The sequence below is a fragment of the Lepidochelys kempii genome, chromosome 3 (genome assembly GCF_965140285.1).
Source record: "Lepidochelys kempii isolate rLepKem1 chromosome 3, rLepKem1.hap1, whole genome shotgun sequence".
In the NCBI taxonomy this organism is placed as follows: Eukaryota; Metazoa; Chordata; order Testudines; family Cheloniidae; genus Lepidochelys; species Lepidochelys kempii.
The window spans coordinates 122,713,368-122,739,349 of record NC_136382.1 but is presented as its reverse complement, the minus strand read 5'-3'; the positions used below and the strand labels follow the sequence as shown (position 1 = coordinate 122,739,349).

The 25,982-nt window shown below is 42.4% G+C and overlaps 1 protein-coding gene across 7 annotated transcripts in view; it reads left to right on the top strand.

The window, feature by feature from the left end:
* AGPAT4 (1-acylglycerol-3-phosphate O-acyltransferase 4) overlaps positions 1-25,982 on the top strand; it is a 155,069-nt gene that overhangs the window by 81,206 nt on the left and 47,881 nt on the right. For 6 of the 7 annotated variants that reach the window (XR_012158120.2, XR_012158118.2, XR_012158117.2 and 3 more), the window contains one exon: positions 16,702-16,871. Coding sequence is in view for 1 of the 7 variants with exons in the window: in XM_073337852.2 (XP_073193953.2) it covers positions 16,702-16,871 (170 nt within the window). In the remaining 6 variants the exon portion in view is untranslated. Of the gene's footprint in view, positions 1-15,623; positions 15,966-16,701; positions 16,872-25,982 lie in introns of those variants that run through there. The other variant, XR_012158122.2, reaches the window with a different exon arrangement.

The window sequence follows — 25,982 nt, the reverse complement described above, 5'->3', positions numbered from 1 at the left end:
ACTAAACAACAACCAAAGAGAAAAGGGTTTGTGTGAGGATCAAAGCAGTAATTAAGCTTTAGTTTTGCAACATATATTTCAAATCCGATCCTCAGCTGGTGTAAATCAGCATTGCTCCACTGTAGTCAATAGTGTTACATTGATTTACACCAGTTGACCAGCTGGCTCAGCTATGTAAATGTTAGTTGTAAAGAAAAAAACTCACTTGCCCATGTGTACTATAAGAACTGGTATCTAATTTTGACGGTTGCAAAAACACTTTTCTCAGTTTTTAAATTACATTCAGGTCTTTCATTTCTAAGTGTGGGGTATTTTTGTTTTGTTTTTGGTTTTTTTGCATTATTTTTATAATGATCACAGTGTGGCTTACATAGTTTGATTAATTTAGTTAAGAAAATGCTGTTTTTTCTCTCATTTCATTTTAAATAGCAGGATAACTTGTATTCTAATATTCCAATCCACTTTCTCATGTCAGAGGGGCATTTCATACAAAACAATACCATATACTTTTATTATTATAGGATTCTCTATTAGCATGCTGCTTCCTCCTAAAGAATCTCTGTATAGAGGCATCCAGTTCATAACACACACCTCTGCAGTACATTCATCTTTTTCTGAAAATTGCCTCCTATTGAGGAGGGAGCATACTTAACGTTTTTGGTTTCTTTTAAAGAAAATCTGTGGTGTGCATTCTTTGGGTGTCATAAGGCAACAATACTTTGTAATTTTAGGATAGGCCTCATGCTACTTGATGTGAAATTTGATAAGGGATGTTGCTTATTTGGAAAGAGACATAGGCCAGGAGTACAAAAAGTTGTGTATTTCTCTTTTCAATTTATAAAAAAAAAAATGTCTATAACTTTTTTAATTTTCATCAGTTTGTCATGACATTTTTTAACATTCTTAATACCAATTAAGTTTCTCCATTTTCTGCTGACACTAAACAGTCCTATATATAATTATATTCCTTTGAGTCTTAAAATATTTAATTCTTAGTTTCTCCTGTCTCTGTAATCCCCTTATATTCACCTCTTATACAGGGTGTATTTACAATGAACATGGGGAGGCGGGGGGAGGCCAGCATGAAAACGTTTTCCTGTTTAACACAGTTAAGGTTATTGTGTGGTGACTTCCTCAAGCTATATTGTTACTTCTGGGACAAGCCAATGCATTTAAAGGAAACCAATAGCTCTTCCTGCTAAGGCTAATGGAAGTGGCATGTCTGACTGGCTGCTCAGTTTAGCACTGAGTGGAAAGAGGACTCCATTACAATTATAACAGGCAAATACAATACAGTCCTGTTCTCCAGAAGGAGGCAGCATGCCTTCTGGTGCTGGCATGGTCTGTTTGTGATTAAACAGGATGCAGCCTTTAATCATTATGACCATATCAGATTGCAGTTCACCACATAACCCAAACGATACAGTTTGCTAGGGAAGCTGTTCAGTGCAGGTGCCTTTGAATGTAGGTATACCACATTGTGTCTCAGGTAATCATGCAGAAGGAACAGGCAGGTAGTGGTACCATGCATATTATTTCTGGAGCTGTTGCATTGTCCCATTGGGAATACAAAGTGGGAGGCTCATAAAGCCCTCTTGCAGGTTCTTTTAGTCTGAGCTGTAAAAGGTAACGGTTAGATGAATTAGTGGAGTCTCAACATGCGAATATCACTTGCTTTCGGGTTTTCCAAACACATTAGTGTCTCTCTCTTCTGGTTGCACTCATGTAAATTTTGGGGAGGAATTAATGGAATGCAGTCAGGTTAGGCAGATTTTTTTTTTTTTTTTTTATTTAAACCAAGTGTCCTTACCTATGGTACAAAGAGTGGCTTACATTAAAAATGAAAGAAATATTACATCATTGTTTTTCACCACTTTTACTGTATATATTCTTTTGGCATTTCTTTTCAGTGAGGAAAAGAGACTGCTTTTTAAATATCTAGTCAATTTGAAGGTTTTATGTACTATGCACAAAGCTGCAACATTTAGGTTGCAATTGTTTAAAAGGATTTTTCTTTTTCTCTTTTTTTTTTTTTTTTTTGTATGCATGAAAACCATTTCTATTGGTCTCAATTTGAAGCCAGTTCTGACCTGACAATGTCCATTTAAAGAAGAATTGGTAAAGATCACTGAGTTTGGAGTGGGAGACATGCTAAGAAATTAAAATAAACTCTGGACCACAGTTCTGGTCACTGAGACATGTACTGTAAGATGACAAGCCAAGAGTCTGGGAATCCAAGAAATCTAAATAAAAAGTGGGTGGTTGTGCTCTGAGCAGTGTTTTCAGAGTGGCAGAGGTGGAATGATTATTCTGCATTAGCTTAAATCACAATTAAATCCAGTGTAAACAGTGCAGGTGCTAAGATGCTTTAGTTTAAAATACTGTTGCTACAGCAGAGGTCTTGTGATGAATCCCCAAAGCACAATATAACATGCTGTGCATGAGAAGCCAGATCATAATGCTGCCTTCTCTTGTCTCCCAAAAAGAAATTGTTTGTAGTATTTCATTATATCAAGACTTGAGGATTTATTAGGAATACATACGATACATAGAAATGATGGCATGTCGGCAAACTAACGTGGACCGTGAAAGGAAGCTTCCACTGCCCGCATTGTTCCTGTTCTACAGATTCATGGAAAACTGTGGTCTCTGTCTGCCAATCCTGCACATCTTACCTGTGCTGAATTCATTCCAGAGGAGAAATAATTTTCATTTTTCTCTCTCTAATCACACCTCCAAGATACTTACACTATTGCACATTCAGATAATGGGCGATAATCTGATTCTTTTAATCTCTCTGTTTTTATACTGGTTTAGATATACTTTTTAGAAACATAGGACTTGAAGGGACTTTCTAGGTTATCAAGGCAATCCCCTGCTATTGCACCCATTAATAAAGTTAAACCACCACACAAAAACCCAAACCACAAGTTGTAGTATTACAGACTTCCCTGGGCTTTTATTCCCCCGCCACCCCCCCCACCCACCCCCGGTTCCATAATCAAACTATCGCTCTCTTCCCATAGCCAGTCTCTGTTCCAGACGGCTTTCTATACCAATCCCTAGTCTCTGTTCTGCTCTCTATCCCCAATGCTTGTCTCCTAGCTGAATTGAACTATCACTTCCCCTCAGTCACTGAAGGGTCTGGTTGAGCGCCACTTGGGAGCAAGACAAGAAACTAGCTGCAGTGAAATTGTGTTCTTGGTTTGAGGTTTCAGAAGATGTGGAGAGAGGGGAAATGAATGGCTAGGAAATGGAACAGCTACTGTTCCTCCCTTGTTCAAACTAATTTCTATTCAGTTTTGATTAAGCTGAGGAAGACAACCTACTTTTACACAAAAGCAATGAGTATTTTGTAAAATCAGGTGTGGTGATAAAGGCTAGTTTAAAAAAAAACAACAAAAAAAACTTGCAAATGCTGATTCCCACTTCCTGGAGTGTTTTGTTTTAAAGCACTAATGAAGCATTTTAAATATCAGCTCCATGTGGGAGGAGATGTTGAATGCGGTGTTGGCCAATAAGTATTGCATTCTTAGAGAAGCATTTCATGAGGCATGAAAACATAATCTCATGTGGGCATACTCTGATACCCTGGGCTTTTGCTCATAATAATGTAGGTAACGTAATGAACTACAAAAACTTATTATTGCAGCGTTAAGGTTGCACAGTCAAAATCATCAACCAGGAAATACAAACATTAAGGGTCCAATAACACCATTAGTTTGACCACAGTACACATTTTGTTTGTTCTGTGGTGTACACTTTAGAAGACCAGTTTTTCAAACTCTGGTCTATGGTCCACTAATGGATGGTGAAATTACTTGTAGATAACTGGCTGATCTCATGGTGCTGGCTCCAGCTGCTCAGGGGCATTAAATATTGCCTTGATACTTATATCTTCCTGTGAACACTTACTGTAGTTGCCACAGGGTCCCTGTGTAATCACAAATAGGGGTCTATTATCCAAGCAGTCGTGGGTGGGTCTGCAAAGCAATCTGTTTTGTCAACTTTCATTACTTTATTGTAAATCTTATTTGTTTTCTCTTAAAGAGCCAGCTCTAAGAGTCATGTCATTATGTGACAATCTCAGCTTTCATTTCAAACAAAAGAGTAAATTTCTAGCTCTCATAGTTAAGGCTCAGATTTTGTCATGGATATTTTTAGTAAAAGTCACAGACTGGTCACAGGTGATAAACAAAAATTCATGGGAGCCCCTGACCATTCCGTGATTTTTACTAAAAAGATCCCTGACAAAACGGGGAGGGAGGAGAGTCCAGCACCTACAGCAGCTGGGCTGCTGCAGGGTCCCTCTGCCTTCCCTCTGCTGCCCACCACAGATGGGCAGCTGTGGGGAGCCCAGCTGCCCACAGCGAGTGGGAGCTTTGGGGGACCCCCAGGGAGCTCCGGGGTCCCCTGCTGCCCAGTGGCTAGAAACTGCTGGGGGCTTCTGGTAGCAGCAGCTGAGAGCTACAGGGCTACTTGCTGACAGCAGTCTGACCCCAGGGCAGAAAATGTCACGGAGGTCTCTGGAAGTCATGGATTCCGTGACCTCTGTGACATAATCGTAACCCTACTCATAGTTGCAGAAAAATGCTTGAAAACATGAATCCTAAAACCTCCAAAACCAGATGGCAAATACATTTAAAAATTTATATATATTTTTTCTGAAAGCTCATAATTTTTATGCCAATCTCATGACTTTTTAGGGCCTGATTTATGATTTTTTGAATACTTGGGATCTGCAACACTGTCATCTCTCCATTAAGATAAGTCCACACTATGAAAATGTTTGAGAGCTTCTGTTTTAGGACTTAAACAATAATAAATTACGCTACACAGTGTGACCAGAAAAACACAAACTGGAACTACCACGTATGTACCGTGTGGTCAGGTTAACATTGCTGTTGAAACCCTAACTTCTGCATGTCTTGGGCTATAAGTTTTTACACACAGCTCTGGGTTGAGTGATGCAGCGCATTGCCATCTTAGGAGGAGCCCCAGGAGAGAGTGCTCTGAAACCTCTGGGTTGGATTGTTCTTTGCCAAGTTCCAGTGAGGCTTGCCTTTGTGTTATAATATAGATGAGGAGAAAGTAGCATTGGCTCTTTTATGTAGCTGGATGGGTGAAAATCAACCAGCGAGACTTGCTGAGCAGTGCCATCAAATACTGTGTTCTTCTTTGAGTGATGTCCCCAGGGGTGCTCCACTGCAGGTCTGGCAGTGCCTTTCTGGCTGGAGTCTGAGATTTCCAATAGCAGTGCCTGTTGGACCGCACATGCACACCTCCCCTCCCCCCGCGCTGTGCGCAGGTAGTATAAATAGCGCTGAGTAGTCCCACCACCCTCAGTTCCTTCTCTACCACCTGCAGTGTGGAACGGAACAGTTAGCAGAGCCCACTTTGTTATTTAGATAGACTCTTACCTGTTTTCCTCCTCTCGTAGTTAGTTAGCCGCTTCATTTTCTTTTCTTCTCCTTCATCCTTTTAAAAAAAAAAAAATTAGGTTTTTTTTGTTTTCCCTAATTCCCATCAGGGAAGCTACTCCCTCACCCTTATGCCTGGCTCCTCCGGGTTTAAGAAGTGTGTGTTGTTCTCTATAATGGATGGCCACACATGGTGTATCCATTGACTGGGAGAGGGACATGTTTCCCAGAAGTGTTCCTGCTTTCTGGGCTTAAACTCAAGAGCAAGGAAAGACGGGGACCTTAAACTCAAACTATTCCTTATGGAAAGTCCCTGCGACCAGCGTCGGACCCTGGTGCTTACTCGTCACCGGAGAGACCCTCACGCTCAAAAGGTCATCTGCTGACCCTCCCTCCCCTTGTCCAAGTAAGGGAAGATCATCCTCTGACCAGGCTGATGCCAAGAAGAGAGCGGTCCCTCCCTCAGCTCCTGAGGCGCAAACTGCAGGAATGCCGTCTCTGGCTAGAGCAGTGGTGCTAACGGCTTCTGACAAGAGACATGAGGCTGCTCCTAGACCAGTGGTTCTCAACCTATTTACCATTGTGGGCTGCACCCAATGCTACCTGTATGGCCCTGAGGATGTCACATGGGCCACAGCTCTGTGCTGATTGGGCCCTAAGTGGCCTATGGGCCACCGGTTGAGAACTACTGTCCTAGACTGACAACCTCAGCCCCTGAAAGTAAGTCTAAGGACTGTGCCAGGGCGAAGCAGCAGTTACCGCACCACCTCCTGTTGTGGGTGACCGAAGTGAGCCCTTTATCTCCTCGGCAGCTCCGGGTCCATTTCTGGCACCAAGGATGCAGTTGGTACTGGCAAAACAGCTGGCTCCAGTGAAGCCCTCGGCCCCGATGCTGCACACAGCACTGAAGCTCTCAGCTCCGAGAGAGACTCTCCAGCAGGATTACAAACTCCTACTAAAGGTACGGCTCCGAAAAGCTCTCTGGCACCATCTGCTGACTTTTCCATATCACAGCTTGGCACTGTGCTCAAAACAGGCACTGAAGAGAGATCACCCACAGGAATTCACACAGCTGTATCTGACACTCCGGATTCTCCACTCCTCAGACAAGAGGTGTCCCAAGTCTCACCCACTTCTCAATCAACACGCTCTTCATGCTTTCCCACAGGGACAGCACCTCCTTTCCTTAGTCCCTTGTCCTCATCGACATCACTATCAACTCTCTTGCCCCATCAACATTAGGACAATTGACATCAACTTACCAGCCTTACCCTGCTGCACTTAAGGGCACCCAGTCTTTTCAGGGCCCACCATGGATGCAACCATATATTCCCCCCACACACACACCATTGGCCATATTCGGGCCCCTGGGCCATGTATAGGGCACAATTTGGTAATCCCCCACCGCTGCATACACGCCGGTCTCCATCAATCCCCTCCTCAACAATCTCTCGACCTCCAGAACCACAGCCACCACTGGGGGAGGAACTGGAAGGAGAGCAGGATGAAGAGGTATCTCCAGTCCTCCCATTTCCTTCATCTTCACCTGATGAAGTAGTCATGCCGCCACCTCCCACAGTGGCTGATGATTTTTGTCACTTTCAGGAGTTGTTCCTTGACCACCTCAAGTGGAATGTTTAGGGAGTCAGCCACTCTTAAGAAACAACAACACAAACTGATTGACATTCTCCATACCTCCTCAACAACAAAAATTGCCCTACCTATTAACAGTATACTACTTGAACCTGCAAACCTTCTTTGTCAGACTCCAGCCTCTGTCTTCCCCTACGTGCAAATGGGCAGATAAGAAATATTATGTACCTGCAAAAAATGCGGAGTTTTTATTTTCACATCCTGCCCTGAATTCCCTCATGGTGGATGCGGTGTGAGAGAAGGGCCATCAATGCCAATCCCAATCCGAAGATGCTCCACACGTGGGGCACCATTTGGTCTAGGGCTGGCCCTGGTGTCATCAATATGGTACTCTAAGAGTAGCTGCCCTCTGAGTCAGTGTCAGAACTGAGTACAGTGGGTGAGCTCAAATAGAAATTGAGTGGAATAATTCCCAAACTTTCACTTACTAATTGGCTTTCAAGGCACATGCCACAGAGTAGCTGCTCCTTCACAAAATGTGTGCAGTATATTACACACATAGGAATTCTATATTGTTAGGGGCATGGAGAAGGAGTTAGAAAGGTCAAGCTAAATAAAAAGGTCAACATTACTTTATCTGCTAAAATCAAGAGGGAGTGGTGGGGATACTGCTTCAGATCAAACCGCTTTGAACGTCTTCTACAGAATCAGAGAAAGGAGGCTGTAATGCCACAGAAGCAGCACTTCACCATCCTACCCTCCCACCACTTGGATCTTCTGGGTTTTCTTTTCCGTTCTGCCCACAGATGATGGGTCCCAAGTGACTTGTTTTCAATGTCCCATGTAAAATTTTAAATAAAACTTGGGTGGGGGAAGGGTGGAATCTACAGAGAACAAACTCTAGAATTGTACGTGGGTATTTCTCTGAAAGTAACCATGTTATTCTCAGTATTTCATGAGGTGTCACTATCTCTTATGGAAAGAGACAAGTAAAACAAAGATGACCACTTGAAAGAGGAACTCCTTAATTAATTTTCTCTTCAGTTACCGCTTGTGCCCCTTTCTGTGCTACCTACTTTTAGGCCTTGAGATCAACTCTGTTTCTTTGCGCATATTTTTCTGCACATCCTATTTAGCAGTCCCTTTGGAGTGTGGACCTCAGGCAATGCCTATTTATCTCATTTCAAAGGTCTTCGTCGCTGACCCAGTGTGTATTACTTCTAGGAATCCAGTTTATGTTTTTAGAGTAAAAATATGAGCCACCAGCTTGAAGCAGTCACAGTATCAACAAGAATCTTAACCTCACACAGAGAGAGAGAACAGTTTTCTGTCTGTTTTTAAAACTGGTTCTCAAAAAAATAAGAGCCCAAAATATGAAACCGGGTCAGCTCCTCAGCTGGTGTAAGTCCATTGGCGTCAGTAGAGCTATGCTGATTTATCCTGGTTGAAGATCAGGACCAGATTCTCTGTTACATTGGGTCCCATGTACCACTCAGACAGCATAAAAGGAATGGATTCTGACTGTGGCTGGGTGGCTGTTTCCCCACCCAGCAGGATCCCTGGGCTACTCTCCTGGAAGGTAGGTTGGTGGGCTCCCCTAGCAGCTTCCCTAGCATTCAGAGACTCTTTCAGTATGTCTACACTGCACACTCTATACGGCGGCATGTAGAGTATGTATGCTACACACCCCTAGCATGGGTATGAATACCAGGGTACACAGTGAGACACTGCTTAGGTGAGTAAAGACATGCCTGAACTCTGTGGATATGTACTCTACATAGCTCTGTACATGCCCAAGCAGTGCTTTCCCCATCTATACTGCTGTTTTTAGTAGCGTCATGTGCTGCTGCTGGAGCCTTTCCCCACACAGCCTGCTTTCCACTGCGGCGTGCAGCTACGTGTAGCCTATAAGTCACCACCAATGATGTGCAATGTAGTTGTAGCCTTTCTCTCCATTCTGCTATGGAACAAAATCTTTTTCAAAAATCTCCGACGTTTTCGTGGAACAGAAATCCCATTCCAGCTCAGCTCTAATTATTAATGTACATAAGCAAACAACCTTAGAGCCTGGAACCCAGGGCTGCCTTCATATTCTTATTGCTGATCCTATGGTGTGGAATCTCCTTCCCTGTTTTCTGTGCCATGTATTCATATCCTGAGGAATTAACATAGTACTAGGCTTTATGAATGGCTCTTGCTACAGCATTGTCTGCTAGTTTTGCCTTGTTTTTAATTTTTGTTGCAGTGTAAGTGTGTGGTAACTTCTGCTTTAGCAACAAACCCATGGAAAAACCAAATTAAAACTGTCCTCTTTCTGGGTGCCTTCTTAATACTCATGTTAGATTAAATGAAGCCCTATGTAAAGGAAAGAAGTGTTGCTGAATTTTAGAACAGGCCATGTGTTTGCAAAATCTGCAATTATAACATTTTTAAAAGTTGAATACGCTACTAAGATGGATTGCATACCCATCATTTTCCCCTTTCATTATTGAAAACAATTTCATATGGTTAACCTAATACGTAAGTATTTCTGTGACTTATCAAGCATGTCTCATGGAACAGAAGTCTTTAATAAAGGTAATCTACACATACAATACAGTTCTAAATTATTTTAATAGGACCATCTTTTTAAAATGCATTTCTTTGAAATAGGAAATAGCAAGCATAAATAGACTGATTTCCCCCCACCCCTTTAAAAAAATTAAGTGAAATTAGTTCTGGGTAAAGCTGTCCTGGAGACTTTTAAAAAATGTAGGAATGTGAGCTGGGTAGGATTGAAATACTACAGGTCAAGGGGCCAAGAATCTTTATACAAATTAGTTACTACCCTTTGGATCAGTGCAATGAAGTGCTAGAGAAAACGGAAATAGCATCTGTCTGTCATGAATGTCATGCTTGTCACTCTACTATCAGAATTTTGCAAAGATTATCACGAGCATAGTGTAAAGATCCTCTTGTGTTCTGATTTCCTTCCTCCTTCCCCAGAGACAAAGGGATTTCTTTTCTTTTCTTCTTTTTTCTACCTTTTCTCCTTCCTTCCTTTGCTGTTCATGTCAGGGTGGAGGTGGGAATGTTTTAGGTTAGGAACCACAGTGAAAGCTGGAAATTTGAATTTTGCAAAGATCAATTGGAGTATTCAGGCACTGAGTGGAAAAAAGCACAAGGGTTTTACAGAAGCTGTTTGTTGGAAGAGGATGTTTATAACAATATGTGTTAGAGACAACTATGAGGAATAATATTTCAGGTTTAATTTTGTCCAATGAAGAAAGAGTAAGTGAAGTAGATATTAGGTTAATCTGAGATCACCGCATAGTAAACGTCTACATTTCAGTCATTGGAGGAATTTTAGATACAAATACAAGCATATTGAATTTGAGAGAGGTTCAGTTTTATAAAATGTTGAATATACTTTGGGCTCAATTGTGTAGTCCTATTTACATAGTCAGTGCTATTTATTTTACTGTAATTTAGTGTAATAAAAAACATGTATCTATATCTGTCTGTCTATCTCTATATATACACACGTGCGCACACACACGGTGTGTGTGTGTGTGTGTGTGTGTGTGTATATATATATATACATACATACATACATACATACATACATATAACCAATTATTTAAAATTACAAACTCCAATGTGCAGTTGTCAGTTCGCCTCTGTCACCAAACAGTGGCTCTCTGAAATCAGACTGACTGCTTGATTCAGTAAAAACTGCAGGATTCAGCCCTGAATGAATTTGATTGGTTATATTTATTAACAGGTGTGGTATTCTTTATATGAACACCGGCTAAAGGATGAAGAGTTTTTGGAGTTGGCTCAGGGGACATGTATATCACTTACACAAAATTAAATATCAAATTTTAAAATAATTCATAGAATCATAGAATATCAGGGTTGGAAGGGACCTCAGGAGGTCATCTAGTCCAACCCCCTGTAAGTTTTTAAGTTGTGAGCACAACTAGAACTCTAAAAGCATTACAGGGACACTGACTGCAGCACTGGTATAATTTTATAAGATAATATGTAGCGGGCCTGATTCTCTGTTGCCTTACATATTTTATAGTCACTTACCCTAGTGCACAGTGGGTGCAAAATGCTCCAAAATCCTATTACGCTTGCTTTGTACTGGTGTAAGTGATTGACTGTGCAGGGGAAGAACAACAGAGAATAAAGCCTAGGGAACGTAAAGGGTTTCCAAAGAACAAAAGGAAAAATGAAGATCAGAGATGGGTATTTCAGTAGAAAATTTCAACTTTTCGGTTTAAAGAAATCAAAATTTGGCATATTTCTATTCTGAAATGCTACCATGATGCCTCATGGGAGTTGTAGTTTGGATGCTTCATACACCCATTTTCTTCTATAGACCTGGCTTCCTTGTCAGACTGCATTTCCTGTGACCTATCCATCTCTTGCCTTTTGTGGAGGGAAGGTGGTGCATCATGGGAGATGTAGTCGGGGGGGACCCCACCCTATAGAGCAGAGTGGGGACATGAAGCAACAAACTCAAACTCTTGAGAGACACTGTGGCAGCATATCCTATCTGAAATATTTTGGATTTGGGGCATTTGATTCTTTTTATTAAGAAGTGTAAATTTTCTGTGAAAAGCAGAAACTTTTTGTTGGAAAGACCTTGTAAAACAATTTAGTCTGAAAATTTTCAATTGGCGCTAGCTGTGCACTTGAGAAAAAGTTGATGTGTGGTTTACAGCATGGCTGACTTGCAAAAAGAATGCTTAATTGAAGGGGAGGGTTACCGCTAATTTGCACTGGTCAGCAGCAGTGCAGAGGAGGTGGGCAGAGTGTGTGTGTGTGTGTGTGTGTGAATGACCTTGTTCTGTTGAGCTGCCACAGCAAGTTGCCAAATAATAAATTACTATAGCAGTCTGTGGGAGTAAGCTGGTAGCATGATAGTTTATTGCAAACTGGCACTAGAGAGTGTCACATGACACTCACAAAGAGAAAAAGGTCTAGAGGAATTTAAAAAAAGGAGTGGGAAGAATAAGGGGGGGGAATGTTAAGAACTTCAGAGACTGCTTTTTTTGCATTTAATAAAAAAGCATACAGTGTTACTCTGGGGCATGTTTTCTGCAGCAGCTGAACAAGTATGTCAATTATAAATAACTAGGCGAACAGGAGGCAAAAGGTTTAATCCTGCAGTATTTTCTCAGGAAAAATCATACAGGGTCACACCAAGGTAGCACAAATGGAGTCTTTCTGCTATGGAATGTATTTGAGGTTGAAAACATGTAATTAAAATGCTACATGCATGTGAAGTACCCTGTATAATGAACATCCTGATGTATTATCAGCTCAGTTCAGATTCTTTTAAAAAAAAAAAGAGAAAGTGACATTTGGAATAAAACAGGGTGACCTTCATTAAAAGGTTCTCATCTAGATAAAGTGCAGTTTGTTTGGAGAAGTCGTACACCATTATCTGTTCCCTTGAACTTCTTAAATGATTTAAGTGATGAATTGGGTAGCAAAAGAGGATAAGGGAATGAATTAACAGATTTCCCCCCCGCCTTCCTCAACTGTATATAAAGCTGAGCAAAACCCCAACCCCCCCCCCACAAATTTCCTTCCTCTCTGTGATCCTTATTGTTCTGCCCCTGCTACATAGTCTTAGAGATGCTATCAAAAATTACTCAGGCTTTAGTTTCGGTACTTTTTTAAATGTTTTTTTTTTTAATTTGAGGAAAAAGCTAATAGAAAAATGTAAACTACAGGAGATGTAGGATTTCAAATTATAATAAAGGATTGTTTCTTATAGGGAATTTCTTAGCGGATCATTTCTGGAGGCTTAACCGCATTTATTTTACTCATTTGTGTATCTTCATAGCATTCTCTCTCAAATGAAATACTTTGGTCCTTGTTAGAAACTGATGCTTTCCGAAACAGTGACATTTAGAAGCATTTTTTCATTAACATGGCTCAGACCCACCCTGCAATGATAACCGCCACCTCTAACCATTGCAACAAAAGTTAGCAGGACGTTTCCTTGTCCTTTTCTGACAGAGAAATAGTTATTTGCTGTGATTATGAGTAAGCAGGAAACACTGGGAAGTCACTAGTAAACTGTATAAGACACTAACTAGTCTTACCATGTTAAGATACTGCTGTCTGGATGGAGGATCCTATTAATCTGAGTTTAACATTAGCACGTACAACGTGGCCTTTCTCCCCCCAGAACGATGTCATCCCAAAGTTTCAGGCAATTAATGACCAAAGGATTACTGAAAAAAGGAATATATTTGTTCTTGGCTATTCCCAGTTGTCTTGGTTTAGAAAACTAAACTGAAAAGATTTCAAGTGTTTCAAAGGCTGGCCTGGCTCCAATTTTTGCCTGAAGGTGGGACTGGACGACAGGGATGGATCGCTCGATAAAGTGTCCTGTTCTGTTCATTTCCGCTGAAGCACCTGGCATTAGCCTCTGTCAGAAGACAGGATACTGGGCTAGATGGATTATTGGTCTGACCCAGTATGGTCATTCTTGTGTTCTTATTGTATACAAGTGTGGTTTTAATTAATTTTTTTTAATTGATCCAATTTTTCTCCTTTGTTTCCAAGACAACCACTCCACACTGTTCTTGGCAAGCGTTCTTAGCTCTAGCATCTGTCCCTGAGAAAAAACACCAACACGGGACCTAATCTAGCTCTCACTGAAGTCAACAAGGGTTTTGTCTTTGTGTTGCCAGTACCAAGCACTCAAAAATGAAACTATAAAAATAGATAAATGTTGGGGTTTTTATTTGCCTTCTAGTTTCTGAGACGTTAGGGTGCACTCAGGTCACATTTTCAAGCTTTTTTTTCCACACCCAGGAGAGCTAGAAACTTTTATAAATGAATGTCAAGATTCTCATGCAATCTTGTGAATCCAGCATCTTGGACTTAAAACAGAACACCAGATATTGAGACCCATGATACAACTGATAGTAGGCAACACTGCAATGACTTCAGTGCAAGCAACGTTGGACTAATAGATGGAAGCAACCTAGAAGCAAATAGCTGTCCCTTTTATTTACAGCCAAACTCTAGTCTTCACTTTGGATGCTTGCAAGTGTATGAAAGCAATGCCAGTATTTGTCTCTGGGCCGAATTCCAAGCAGATGTGTATATGATGATCAGCCCAACTCACTCATTGTGTTGATGTTGTAATCTGTGTTGATGTGAACTAGGTACCTTTTATAGCGTGCCAGCAGGGTCTGTGCAGGGCAGGTAAAGCCCAGCATGTTTGTGTGGTTTAAAAATCTCACACCTCTAGTGTACTTTGGCATCATATAGACAAGCCCCAAATGTAAAGGTGTCTAAATTCATGTAATGGGGTTGAATTGACATTTCCCATGCCTCTGACTATGACCCTCTTTCTCTAACTACATCTTTACCTATGCACTCTGAGGCCAGGAGTAAAATTTTCAGAAGTACCTAAATCCCATTATCAAAAGTAAATTAAGCACTAATGAGTCTGTCTCATTGGAAGTCAGTGGAACTTAGGCACTCTTCAAAACGGGATTCAGGTGTTTTTGAAAATTTTACCATAGGCCGATAGTAGAAAACTCGCACTAGTGTCACTAAATTGATATAAAATGACTTCATTTGTACCAGTGCAAATCCTTAAGATGAACGTACTTCACTTTAAATCACACTTAAACTGCTTTAGTTTAATGTGGTTTCAAAACCTGCTCCTAATAGAAGTGTTCTTCTTGAGAATGAAACCAATTGTTTTCACTTAAACATTTCCACAAAGAGTTTGCAACCCAAACATTGTAGGGTTAGGCCTCTCCATGGGCACCGGAGTAACTAACTGTAAACCAAAGTGAAATTGACTCATCTATTTTCATCGTCCAGGCTGAGAGAAGTTCAGAAAGTAAACAAATATCGTAAGTGGGGAATAACCAATTAAACAATTACTTTTTTTTGTTTTAATAACATATGTTAGTGAAGTAGGAAAGGATTTTTTTCAAATAAATGATTTATAAATGGACAGTGTCCATTTAAATTTCACTTCCTCATCATTTCCCTTCATTTACACCATCCCATGCTATTGACTTGTCCATCTAGGGCCTGATCCAACTCCCATCAAATCCAAAGGGAGCCTTTCCATTTAGTACAGCAGAAGGTGGATTGGGTCCCTAATTCTGATCCAATTACATGGAGCGGGGTCTTCTGAGAAAGCTGCTGTTTGAGTAGCAAAGTGTGCAGCCTTAGACAAAGCTGGCAACAGAGTGTGGTTCTATGAAATGGGCACCCTGCCATAGAATGAGCCTTCCCAACTGACAGCTGTTCCAGTGTGTAACATACTTGACGTGCAGCTGCTAACATAATAGCTGACTGGCCCCTCCCTCCTCAGTATTAAAGCCCTGTTGGAAGGAGTGCCTCCTGTCTGTCAGCAGTAGGAAGGGCCATATTCAGAGAGGGTGCTCTGGCCCAGCAGAGAGTGGGGTCAATGCTGCTACTGCCGCCTGGTTTGGACGAGTGCTTGCAGTGACAATAGTCACTGCTCATTTCACTCACATCAGTCTTTTGGGCTGGGCCTCAAGTGCCCATATTAACCCAAGGGGAAAACATTGTGGCTTTGATCCCACCTGTCTGCCTCTCTGCCCAGCACTCTTGATTTGGCTGCCTGACCAGGAGGATAAACCTCTTGGTGAGTATACAGAAGTCACCTGTTACCAGACAAACTACTGTTGTGTATTTATAGGGATATGATCTGGGGAGTGGGTATTCATCCTTCTCTTCTTCGTATCTGAAGAGGCAAAGGGTCAGGAGGTGGTTATCATGAGTGGTAATAATGGATGGTACCTTATGAACACCCTAGTACAAAATAATTGAATATGCAATTATATTTTTTCATATTGCAGATGAGATTAAGAGCCCTAGAGTCTGAGCCTGATCTAGCAAGATTCTGAACACCCCCAGAAGGCGGCTGAGATCAGGCCCTATGTGCTATAGGTAGACTTGGCCAAATGTGATTTATTTTTTTATTTTTATTTTTGTTTACAATTTTGATGGGTAATATTTAAATTTTTACAGTTGTGGGAAATTATTGGAGGGGAGGGTCAGATGATAACTGGTTTAGACGATATTTAATGACAGTAGATATTTGAGATTCAAAAAGTTAAAGCTTTATAACCATTAAAGTGCAAATTGTCAAATTACATGTCAAAATATACAAAGTAAATATCCTTAAATCAAGCTGTTAAGTTCTCCAGCAGCATTTTTCTTTGCATATCTGTAAATTTTGTTATTGATGGAAATGTTGTTTTTTTAATTGGGTTGTGTGTGTACAGTGAAATTGACATTTACTGGCATTTACCGATAAAAAATCTAATCCTTCCAAGCCTAACTATAGGTTGTTGGTTAACCTCAGCCTTCAGAGTTGCTAGAGTGCTGGCAAGATCTCCCACAAAATGGAAGCAGATTCCTGCGTTCCTTTCAAAAGCTTTTTTTAAAAGAACTTGGGCACTGTAGAAAGTGTTGTTCTACTTATCTTCCATCGAACCCTGTACCCCCACTCTCTGCCCAACTGCATGAGTGTGTGATTGATATTTGCAGATTCAACCTAGATGAGCTGCAGTGATTTCTTTTGCTACATCCCGTAAAAGGCAAGTGATGCTTTCGGCGCGTAAGTGATTTGTGAGTGCACATGTAATTTATATATTCATTTATTATTTGTTGTTTGTTCCAGAGATGGTGATGTTGCTGGAATGGTGGTCAGGCACTGATTGCACCCTCTACACTGACCCAGAGAATTACCACAAGTACGGGAAAGAGAATGCCATCGTAATCCTTAATCACAACTATGAAATCGACTTTCTCTGTGGTTGGAACTTTTGTGAAAGATTTGGGGTTTTAGGGGTGAGTTCTGATTAGCATTTAAACCAATTAAATTTCACCTTTAACTTGTACAGAAAACATTCATATTTTAGTAAATAACCAGATTTGTGTGCAAATTTCATACAGCTCTTTTCAGGCATTACTTGATCTTAGTGTTTTTCCCCCTCCATCTTGCTGTCTTTCCTAGTTTGGAAAGATTTCCATTGGAGGAGAGATTGACCGGGTTAGGACTATCCAGAGGAAAGATGAATAAAAGGTGATATGATGATGGTATACAGAAGAATGAATGAATGGTGTGGAGCGGGTCACTTAAGCATCCAAAAAAAGGCACTGTTTAAACTAATAAAAGGAAATATTTTTAATGTAGAACTTAATCTGTAGAACTCATTGCTACCATATTTCATTGAGCTCAACGATTCAGTAAGATTTTTAAAAAGACTAAACATTTTTATATGGTTAAGATATCCACAATTATTACTACATGGGATATTAACCTTCGTGATTCAGGCCAGAAGCCAACCACTTAAAGTATGTCTTCACTGCAGAATTAACTTGAGTGGTCAGCACATGAGTCTGGGTCAGCTTAGCTTCACCTGGATGTGAGCAGCTTCACTGCAAAGCCATCCTCAAAAGTGTCCTCACTGGTGCTGCACTCCCCTGTCATTCACTAGGATTTTGGGGGGCAGTTCCCATGGTTCTTTGTGTTGATGTAAACTGAAGTGCTCTGCAATTCTTCCCCAGTGAATTGTAGGAGATTTTGTCTGTCCTGAACACACACAAGGGCATTGTGGGAAGACGCTGGAGGACTATTGGCATTTGAGACATTTAGCTTGCGTCCTCACTGCAAAGTGGGTGGGTTACCAGCATGAGTGAAACCCCGATTCAGTGTTTAGCCTACAGTCCAAGATGGCCAGCTAGCCCAAACAGAAAACCTCTCCAAATTCAGAGAGCATTTGGTTTGTTTGTGGTGGGAGGAGATTAAGGGCAACATCTGAGTCAGAAACTGAGTTAACTCTGCAGTGAAGATGTACCCTAACAGCTAGGGGTTAGGAAGATAGCATCTATCTCCCCTCACCCTCTGCCTCCCATAAGCATGTTACAGTAGTCCATTACATTTATCTTATATCCTCCTCTTAAGCATTTGCTACTGACCACTGTCCAAACCTCGACACTAGAATGGACTAGTGTTCGTCTGACATTTCCTTTGTGCTGGAGTATGGGAGATGGGGTTTCCATATTTTCTCACCTCAGTGTTATTCCCTATGTTCTGAGCCTCTGTGGGGCTTTACAAGCAACAGCACAAATCTTGTAAAATTATGATAAAGGGACCTAATAATAAAAATGCCCTTGTCACACTCAGAGGCAGGAAAAAATGGGGAAAATTATTACCAAAACTCCTCAGACTGTGCATTTTACTGAATCAGCTATAAGCTTCTTGCTGCTCTGGAAGAGTTTTTTATAACCTTTTCATCATGCTTGGGACTTGCTGTGTTCTCAAGGAAGGTAATGGATGTAAGAAACCGTAGAAGAAAACTGTCACTTATATATATATATATATATAGTACAGGGAACCTTAAAAAAAAATGAAAAGAAAAGGTTAGAACAATTTAACAGATAAATATCTGCGAAACAGTGGAGATAAGGCATTTCTACCCCTATTGATTGGAACTCAGGAGATCTGGGCTCTATTTCTGGCTCTGACACTGGCCTGCTAGGTGACAATGGGTTTCATGTTCTCTGTGTATATAAATCTCCCCACTGTATTTTCCACTGAATGCATCCGATGAAGTGAGCTGTAGCTCACAAAAGCTTATGCTCAAATAAATTTGTTAGTCTCTAAGGTACCACAGTCCTCCTTTTCTTTTTGTATAATATGTGGTGATGGTGGTGTACTCCGAATGCCAGTGGACTGTCTGCCTCAGCAAAGCATCAAGTTTGGACTGGTGTACATTATCCATTGAGCAATTCATAATATTGGCTGCAAAATGAATATATTTCAAAAAGGGGTGGGTAGTCATAATTTTATTGAGGTTGATCATCTGGGAGAAAATTCTTCGGTACAGAACCATCATTTTAAATTAATTTAATTTTAATTTTCTTATTTTAAAAAAAACAACACCCTATGGAGTGCAGATGAGTCAGATAATTCTTCTTAGCCCTGGTTAATTGTTCTAAATCTCTGCACATGGCAATAAAAATGAAACATGAGGAAATTACTTTTTGAACAGTTGTGATGACTTTCAAAGGCATTGAGCATAATCCTAGACTCAGACATGGGGCTAGGTACTTTTTTGTGTTACCAGGTCACTGTCCAGTAGCGACCCATGTCTCACATGAATGTTAATTGCTCATTTTTTGAGCATTATTTATAAAAGCGAATTCAGGAAATAAAAGTGGGATTCGTGCAAGCAAGTTTGTGCAAGTTTTGTCACTCAGATCTCTGTGTGTGTGTGTGTGTGTGTGAGAGAGAGAGAGAGAGAGAGAAAATATGATTGCAGCATTAACTTTGAAGAATTACTGAATTCAGGAAAGTAAAGCCTTATAAATTAAACATACTTAAGGTTCTATGAGGACTGCTGTGGGAGCTAAGGAAATGCCCCCTCAAGTCCATTCTAGTACCCTCAGATTGTTTTAGATTTGGGGAAATATATTTCAAAAACAGAGCACTCCCAAATCATAGAATCATAGAATATCAGGGTTGGAAGGGACCCCAGAAGGTCATCTAGTCCAACCCCCTGCTCAAAGCAGGACCAATTCCCAGTTAAATCATCCCAGCCAGGGCTTTGTCAAGCCTGACCTTAAAAACCTCTAAGGAAGGAGATTCTACCACCTCCCTAGGTAACGCATTCCAGTGTTTCACCACCCTCTTAGTGAAAAAGTTTTTCCTAATATCCAATCTAAACCTCCCCCACTGCAACTTGAGACCATTACTCCTCGTTCTGTCATCTGCTACCATTGAGAACAGTCTAGAGCCATCCTCTTTGGAACCCCCTTTCAGGTAGTTGAAAGCAGCTATCAAATCCCCCCTCATTCTTCTCTTCTGCAGGCTAAACAATCCCAGCTCCCTCAGCCTCTCCTCATAACTCATGTGTTCCAGTCCCCTAATCATTTTTGTTGCCCTTCGCTGGACTCTCTCCAATTTATCCACATCCTTCTTGAAGTGTGGGGCCCAAAACTGGACACAGTACTCCAGATGAGGCCTCACCAATGTCGAATAGAGGGGAACGATCACGTCCCTCGATCTGCTCGCTATGCCCCTACTTATACATCCCAAAATGCCATTGGCCTTCTTGGCAACAAGGGCACACTGCTGACTCATATCCAGCTTCTCGTCCACTATCACCCCTAGGTCCTTTTCCGCAGAACTGCTGCCTAGCCATTCGGTCCCTAGTCTGTAGCTGTGCATTGGGTTCTTCCGTCCTAAGTGCAGGACCCTGCACTTATCCTTATTGAACCTCATCAGATTTCTTTTGGCCCAATCCTCCAATTTGTCTAGGTCCTTCTGTATCCTATCCCTGCCCTCCAGCGTATCTACCGCTCCTCCCAGTTTAGTATCATCCGCAAATTTGCTGAGAGTGCAATCCACACCATCCTTCAGATCATTTATGAAGATATTGAACAAAACCGGCCCCAGGACCGACCCTTGGGGCACTCCACTTGATACCGGCTGCCAACTAGACATGGAGCCATTGATCACTACCCGTTGAGCCCGACAATCTAGCCAGCTTTCTACCCACCTTGTAGTGCATTCATCCAGCCCATACTTCCTTAACTTGCTGACAAGAATACTGTGGGAGACGGTGTCAAAAGCTTTGCTAAAGTCAAGAAACAATACATCCACTGCTTTCCCTTCATCCACAGAACCAGTAATCTCATCATAAAAGGCGATTAGATTAGTCAGGCATGACCTTCCCTTGGTGAATCCATGCTGACTGTTCCTGATCACTTTCCTCTCATGTAAGTGCTTCAGGATTGATTCTTTGAGGACCTGCTCCATGATTTTTCCGGGGACTGAGGTGAGGCTGACTGGCCTGTAGTTCCCAGGATCCTCCTTCTTCCCTTTTTTAAAGATTGGCACTACATTAGCCTTTTTCCAGTCATCCGGGACTTCCCCGGTTCGCCACGAGTTTTCAAAGATAATGGCCAATGGCTCTGCAATCACAGCCGCCAATTCCTTCAGCACTCTCGGATGCAACTCGTCCGGCCCCATGGACTTGTGCACGTCCAGCTTTTCTAAATAGTCCCTAACCACCTCTATCTCCACAGAGGGCTGGCCATCTCTTCCCCATTTTGTGATGCCCAGCGTAGCAGTCTGGGAGCTGACCTTGTTAGTGAAAACAGAGGCAAAAAAAGCATTGAGTACATTAGCTTTTTCCACATCCTCTGTCACTAGGTTGCCTCCCTCATTCAGTAAGGGGCCCACACATTCCTTGGCTTTCTTCTTGTTGCCAACATACCTGAAGAAACCCTTCTTGTTACTCTTGACATCTCTGGCTAGCTGCAGCTCCAGGTGCGATTTGGCCCTCCTGATATCATTCCTACATGCCCGAGCAATATTTTTATACTCTTCCCTGGTCATATGTCCAACCTTCCACTTCTTGTAAGCTTCTTGTTTATGTTTAAGATCCGCTAGGATTTCACCATTAAGCCAAGCTGGTCGCCTGCCATATTTACTATTCTTTCGACTCATCGGGATGGTTTGTCCCTGTAACCTCAACAGGGATTCCTTGAAATACAGCCAGCTCTCCTGGACTCCTTTCCCCTTCAAGTTAGTCCCCCAGGGGATCCTGGCCATCCGTTCCCTGAGGGAGTCGAAGTCTGCTTTCCTGAAGTCCAGGGTCCGTATCCTGCTGCTTACCTTTCTTCCCTGCGTCAGGATCCTGAACTCAACCAACTCATGGTCACTGCCTCCCAGATTCCCATCCACTTTTGCTTCCCCCACTAATTCTACCCGGTTTGTGAGCAGCAGGTCAAGAAAAGCGCCCCCCCTAGTTGGCTCCTCTAGCACTTGCGCCAGGAAATTGTCCCCTACGCTTTCCAAAAACTTCCTGGATTGTCTATGCACCGCTGTATTGCTCTCCCAGCAGATATCAGGAAAATTAAAGTCACCCATGAGAATCAGGGCATGCGATCTAGTAGCTTCCGTGAGCTGCCGGAAGAAAGCCTCATCTACCTCATCCCCCTGGTCCGGTGGTCTATAGCAGACTCCCACCACTACATCACTCTTGTTGCACACACTTCTAAACTTAATCCAGAGACACTTAGGTTTTTCTGCAGTTTCGTACCGGAGCTCTGAGCAGTCATACTGCTCCCTTACATACAGTGCTACTCCCCCACTTTTTCTGCCCTGCCTGTCCTTCCTGAACAGTTTATAACCATCCATGACAGTACTCCAGTCATGTGAGTTATCCCACCAAGTCTCTGTTATTCCGATCACGTCATAGTTCCTTGACATCACCAGGACCTCCAGTTCTCCCTGCTTGTTTCCAAGGCTTTGTGCATTTGTATATAAGCACTTGAGATAACCTGTCGATCGCCCCTCATTCCCAGTATGAGGCACGAGCCCTCCCCTCACAGACATTCCTGCCTGTGCTTCCTCCCGGTATCCCGCTTTCCCACTTACCTCAGGGCTTTGGTCTCCTTCCCCCGGTGAACCTAGTTTAAAGCCCTCCTCACTAGGTTAGCCAGCCTGCTGGCAAAGATGCTCTTCCCTCTCTTTGTAAGATGGAGCCCGTCTCTGCCCAGCACTCCTCCTTCTTGGAACACCATCCCATGGTCAAAGAAACCAAAGCCTTCTCTCCGACACCACCTGCGTAGCCATTCATTGACTTCCACGATTCGACGCTCCCTACCTAGGCCTTTTCCTTCCACGGGGAGGATGGACGAGAACACCACTTGCGCCTCCAACTCCTTTATCCTTCTTCCTAGAGCCACATAGTCCGCAGTGATCCGCTCAAGGTCATTCTTGGCAGTATCATTGGTGCCCACGTGGAGAAGCAGGAAGGGGTAGCGATCCGAGGGCTTGATGAGTCTCGGCAGTCTCTCCGTCACATCGCGAATCTTAGCCCCTGGCAAGCAGCAGACTTCTCGGTTTTCCCGGTCAGGGCGGCAGATAGATGACTCAGTCCCCCGGAGGAGAGAGTCCCCGACCACCACCACCTGCCTTCTCCTCTTGGGAGTGGTGGTCGTGGAACCCCCAACCTCAGGACATCGCATCTCATGCCTTCCAACCAGCGGAGTCTCCTTCTGCTTTCTCGCCCCAGACATATCATCTGGTCCACTCTCCGCAACGATACCTGTAGAGAGAACATGAAAGCGGTTAGTTACCTGTGTCTGTGTTACTGGAACCCGGACATTCCGCTTACCTCTTCTGGAGGTAACATGTTGCCAAGCTTCTTCACTGGCCTCTTGGCTCCTCTGTGCAACCTGCTCTATATCTGTAGAGCTTTGTGCCCCTAGAAGCTATCCTGAGTTTTGTCCAGAAAATCCTCAGTTTCTCGTATGCAACGCAGGGTCGTTATCTGTTGCTCCAGACCTTCAATCTTCTCTTCCAATATGGAGACCAGCTTGCACTTTGTACAGACAAAGTCGCTTCTGTCCTGTGGAAGAAAGACAAACATGGCACATCCAGTGCAGGTCACAACAGCACAACAATCAGATCATCAAAACATTTCACAGCAAATAATTTATCAGTCAGATTTAGCCTATTTGCTACTAGCAGTTTGAAGTTATGAAACAAATTGTTGTTGGCTCTTTAAGTGGTTTAGTTTTCTGTCAGTATGTGGTGTTCACGGTTTAAGCTGTGTTGGTTAGCTAGCTGGGACTACACAGATAAGTAACGAGGGGTTTTCTTTAAGTGGATAAGTATGCAAACGCTTGCACAAATCTAAAATTCAGTTGTTGTGGTTACTCATGTATATGTAAAATTGAAATTTGCTTTCTGCAGCCATTCATACAAGTGGAACTTGATCACACAGGTGTTTGTAACTAAACATACAAGTGCATACACAACCAAAGCTAATTCATTTCCGAGCTGGATTGAGTATATGAAGAAATATATCCTTTCTGTTATCATCCAGCTTTAATCCCTGCAGGCATCCTGGTAATCACATATGCGATTGTAATATAGTTCTGGAGCCTTAAAATCCCTCCTTTTCTGCAGGAAGGCAATATCTTATGTGCCGTCACCCGGTGGTGGTCAATGGAATTTCTCTTGCAGGGAAGGTGAAATTTAAAGGCTACAGAAGAGGATTAGTATGTTACAAAGAAACAGTTCATTAAAAGGAGTGATAATGGGATAAAGTAAATTCTGTGGATGCATGCTTTCCTCCATTCTTCTGCATGTTATATATGCACAGAGCAGGTTCTAGTTCTATATACTGGGAGAAAGGAGGGGATAATTTGTCTATTACAAGTCTAATTTATTCCTCCCACACGAGAACAGTCTTGCTAATGTATCTCATTGAAAAGCTTCCTTCCTGTAGTTAGTTCTCTGTAATTAGAGAGTTCCTTCTACACTTAATGCAGACTTCTGGCACAAAATAGCATAAGATGCTTTAGTTTCTCTTCATATGCATCTAAGAGAGATTATCCGCTTCAGTGCAAAAACGAAGTTTTGGGGGAAGCCGTTGGCAGAAGAAAACAAGAAACAAATCCAATATTGCCTTGAGTATTCGCATACTGGGCAGAATTCAAGTGTCCAAATTGCCTCTGCATACGTTCCTTATCTCTAGCATAGATATTCACTTAAATACTTTTAAACCATCATTCCAGCATGTCATTTTCTATTTAATCAAAAATGGGGGAGAATAGAGAATTTACCACCGCATGTAACTCTGAGTTTTTGCATATGCTAAGACAGCATAATTAAACAGTAGATGGTGACAAGAAATGGTTAGAACCTTTATTGTGCTTTGGAGGCATAACCTATGTAGACTCAGATTACCGCCAGAAGGGATCATGAGATCATCGACTTTGACCTTTTGCATAACGCAGAATTTCACCGTTACCCTTGTATTCAATTGTCGTTGAAGCTGTGCTGCAGTGGCCCTGTTGCAGGTCAATCTTATCTTTTCTGCTTTTCGGTACAGTACATATTGACTATTATCGGTGTATTACAAGACAAAGATTGTTCCCTCTTTTGGGCAACATGTTTGCCTACCTCAAGGGTGGCCAACCTGAGCCTGAGAAGGAGCCAGAATTTACCAATGTACATTGCCAAAGAGCCACAGTAATACGTCATCAGCTTCCCCACCTCACCTGCTCCCTGCGTCTCTCACTCACCGGTGCCTCCCGCACCTCCCGATCGGCTGTTTTGTGGCATGCAGGAGGCTCCAGGGGCTGAGGGGGGAGGAGCGAGGGCACAGCAGGCTCAAGGGAGGAGGCAGGAAGAGGTGGAGTGGGGGCAGGGCCTGTGGCAAAGCCAGGGGTTGAGCAGTGAGCACCCCCCCAGCACATTGGAAAGTTGGCGCCTGTAGCTCCAGCCCTGGAGTTGGTGCCTATACAAGGAGCCGCATATTAACGTCTGAAGAACTGCATGTGGCTCCAGAGCCACAGGTTGGCCACCCCTGGCCTACCTAATTCTGGTCTGGCTTTCTTTTTGCTTCCAGCTGCAATTCAAGGTGCTTGGTTTTGTTCTGTAAAGCTGTGTGGCTATTTGGAATACCACATGGTTCTTCCCCACCTTATGGTTGTAGCAGCTGAGATTAGCTGAGGCACCTGAGTTAATGGTTCCTAGATTTAAATATCTGGGGTCAGGGTACTGTCAGGGAGGGATCTTAGCTGAAATTTTCTTCCTTTGCTGGTGTGAAACAGCCTGGATTTGTTGATCTTTTGGCACAGTGCAAGGTCCACTTCGAGTTTTTGCAGGGGGAAGGGGGAATCTTTAATATATTCATGCAGTACAGTTGGCTTTCTGCAGACACCTTGACAATACCCAACAGGCATGCTCTAAATGTGGATATATAGCTCTGTAACTGTTTAGTGTGAGGCAGTGTATAGTTTGTGACTGCTTCTAATTAATGCATAATACAATACATCCCATTTCCTTACACTGCACTCTATGCACCCATGAGGTTTCTTTCCCATTTAATGCTGTGGTCCTTCACACTTCTATAGCATCTGCTATCTGAG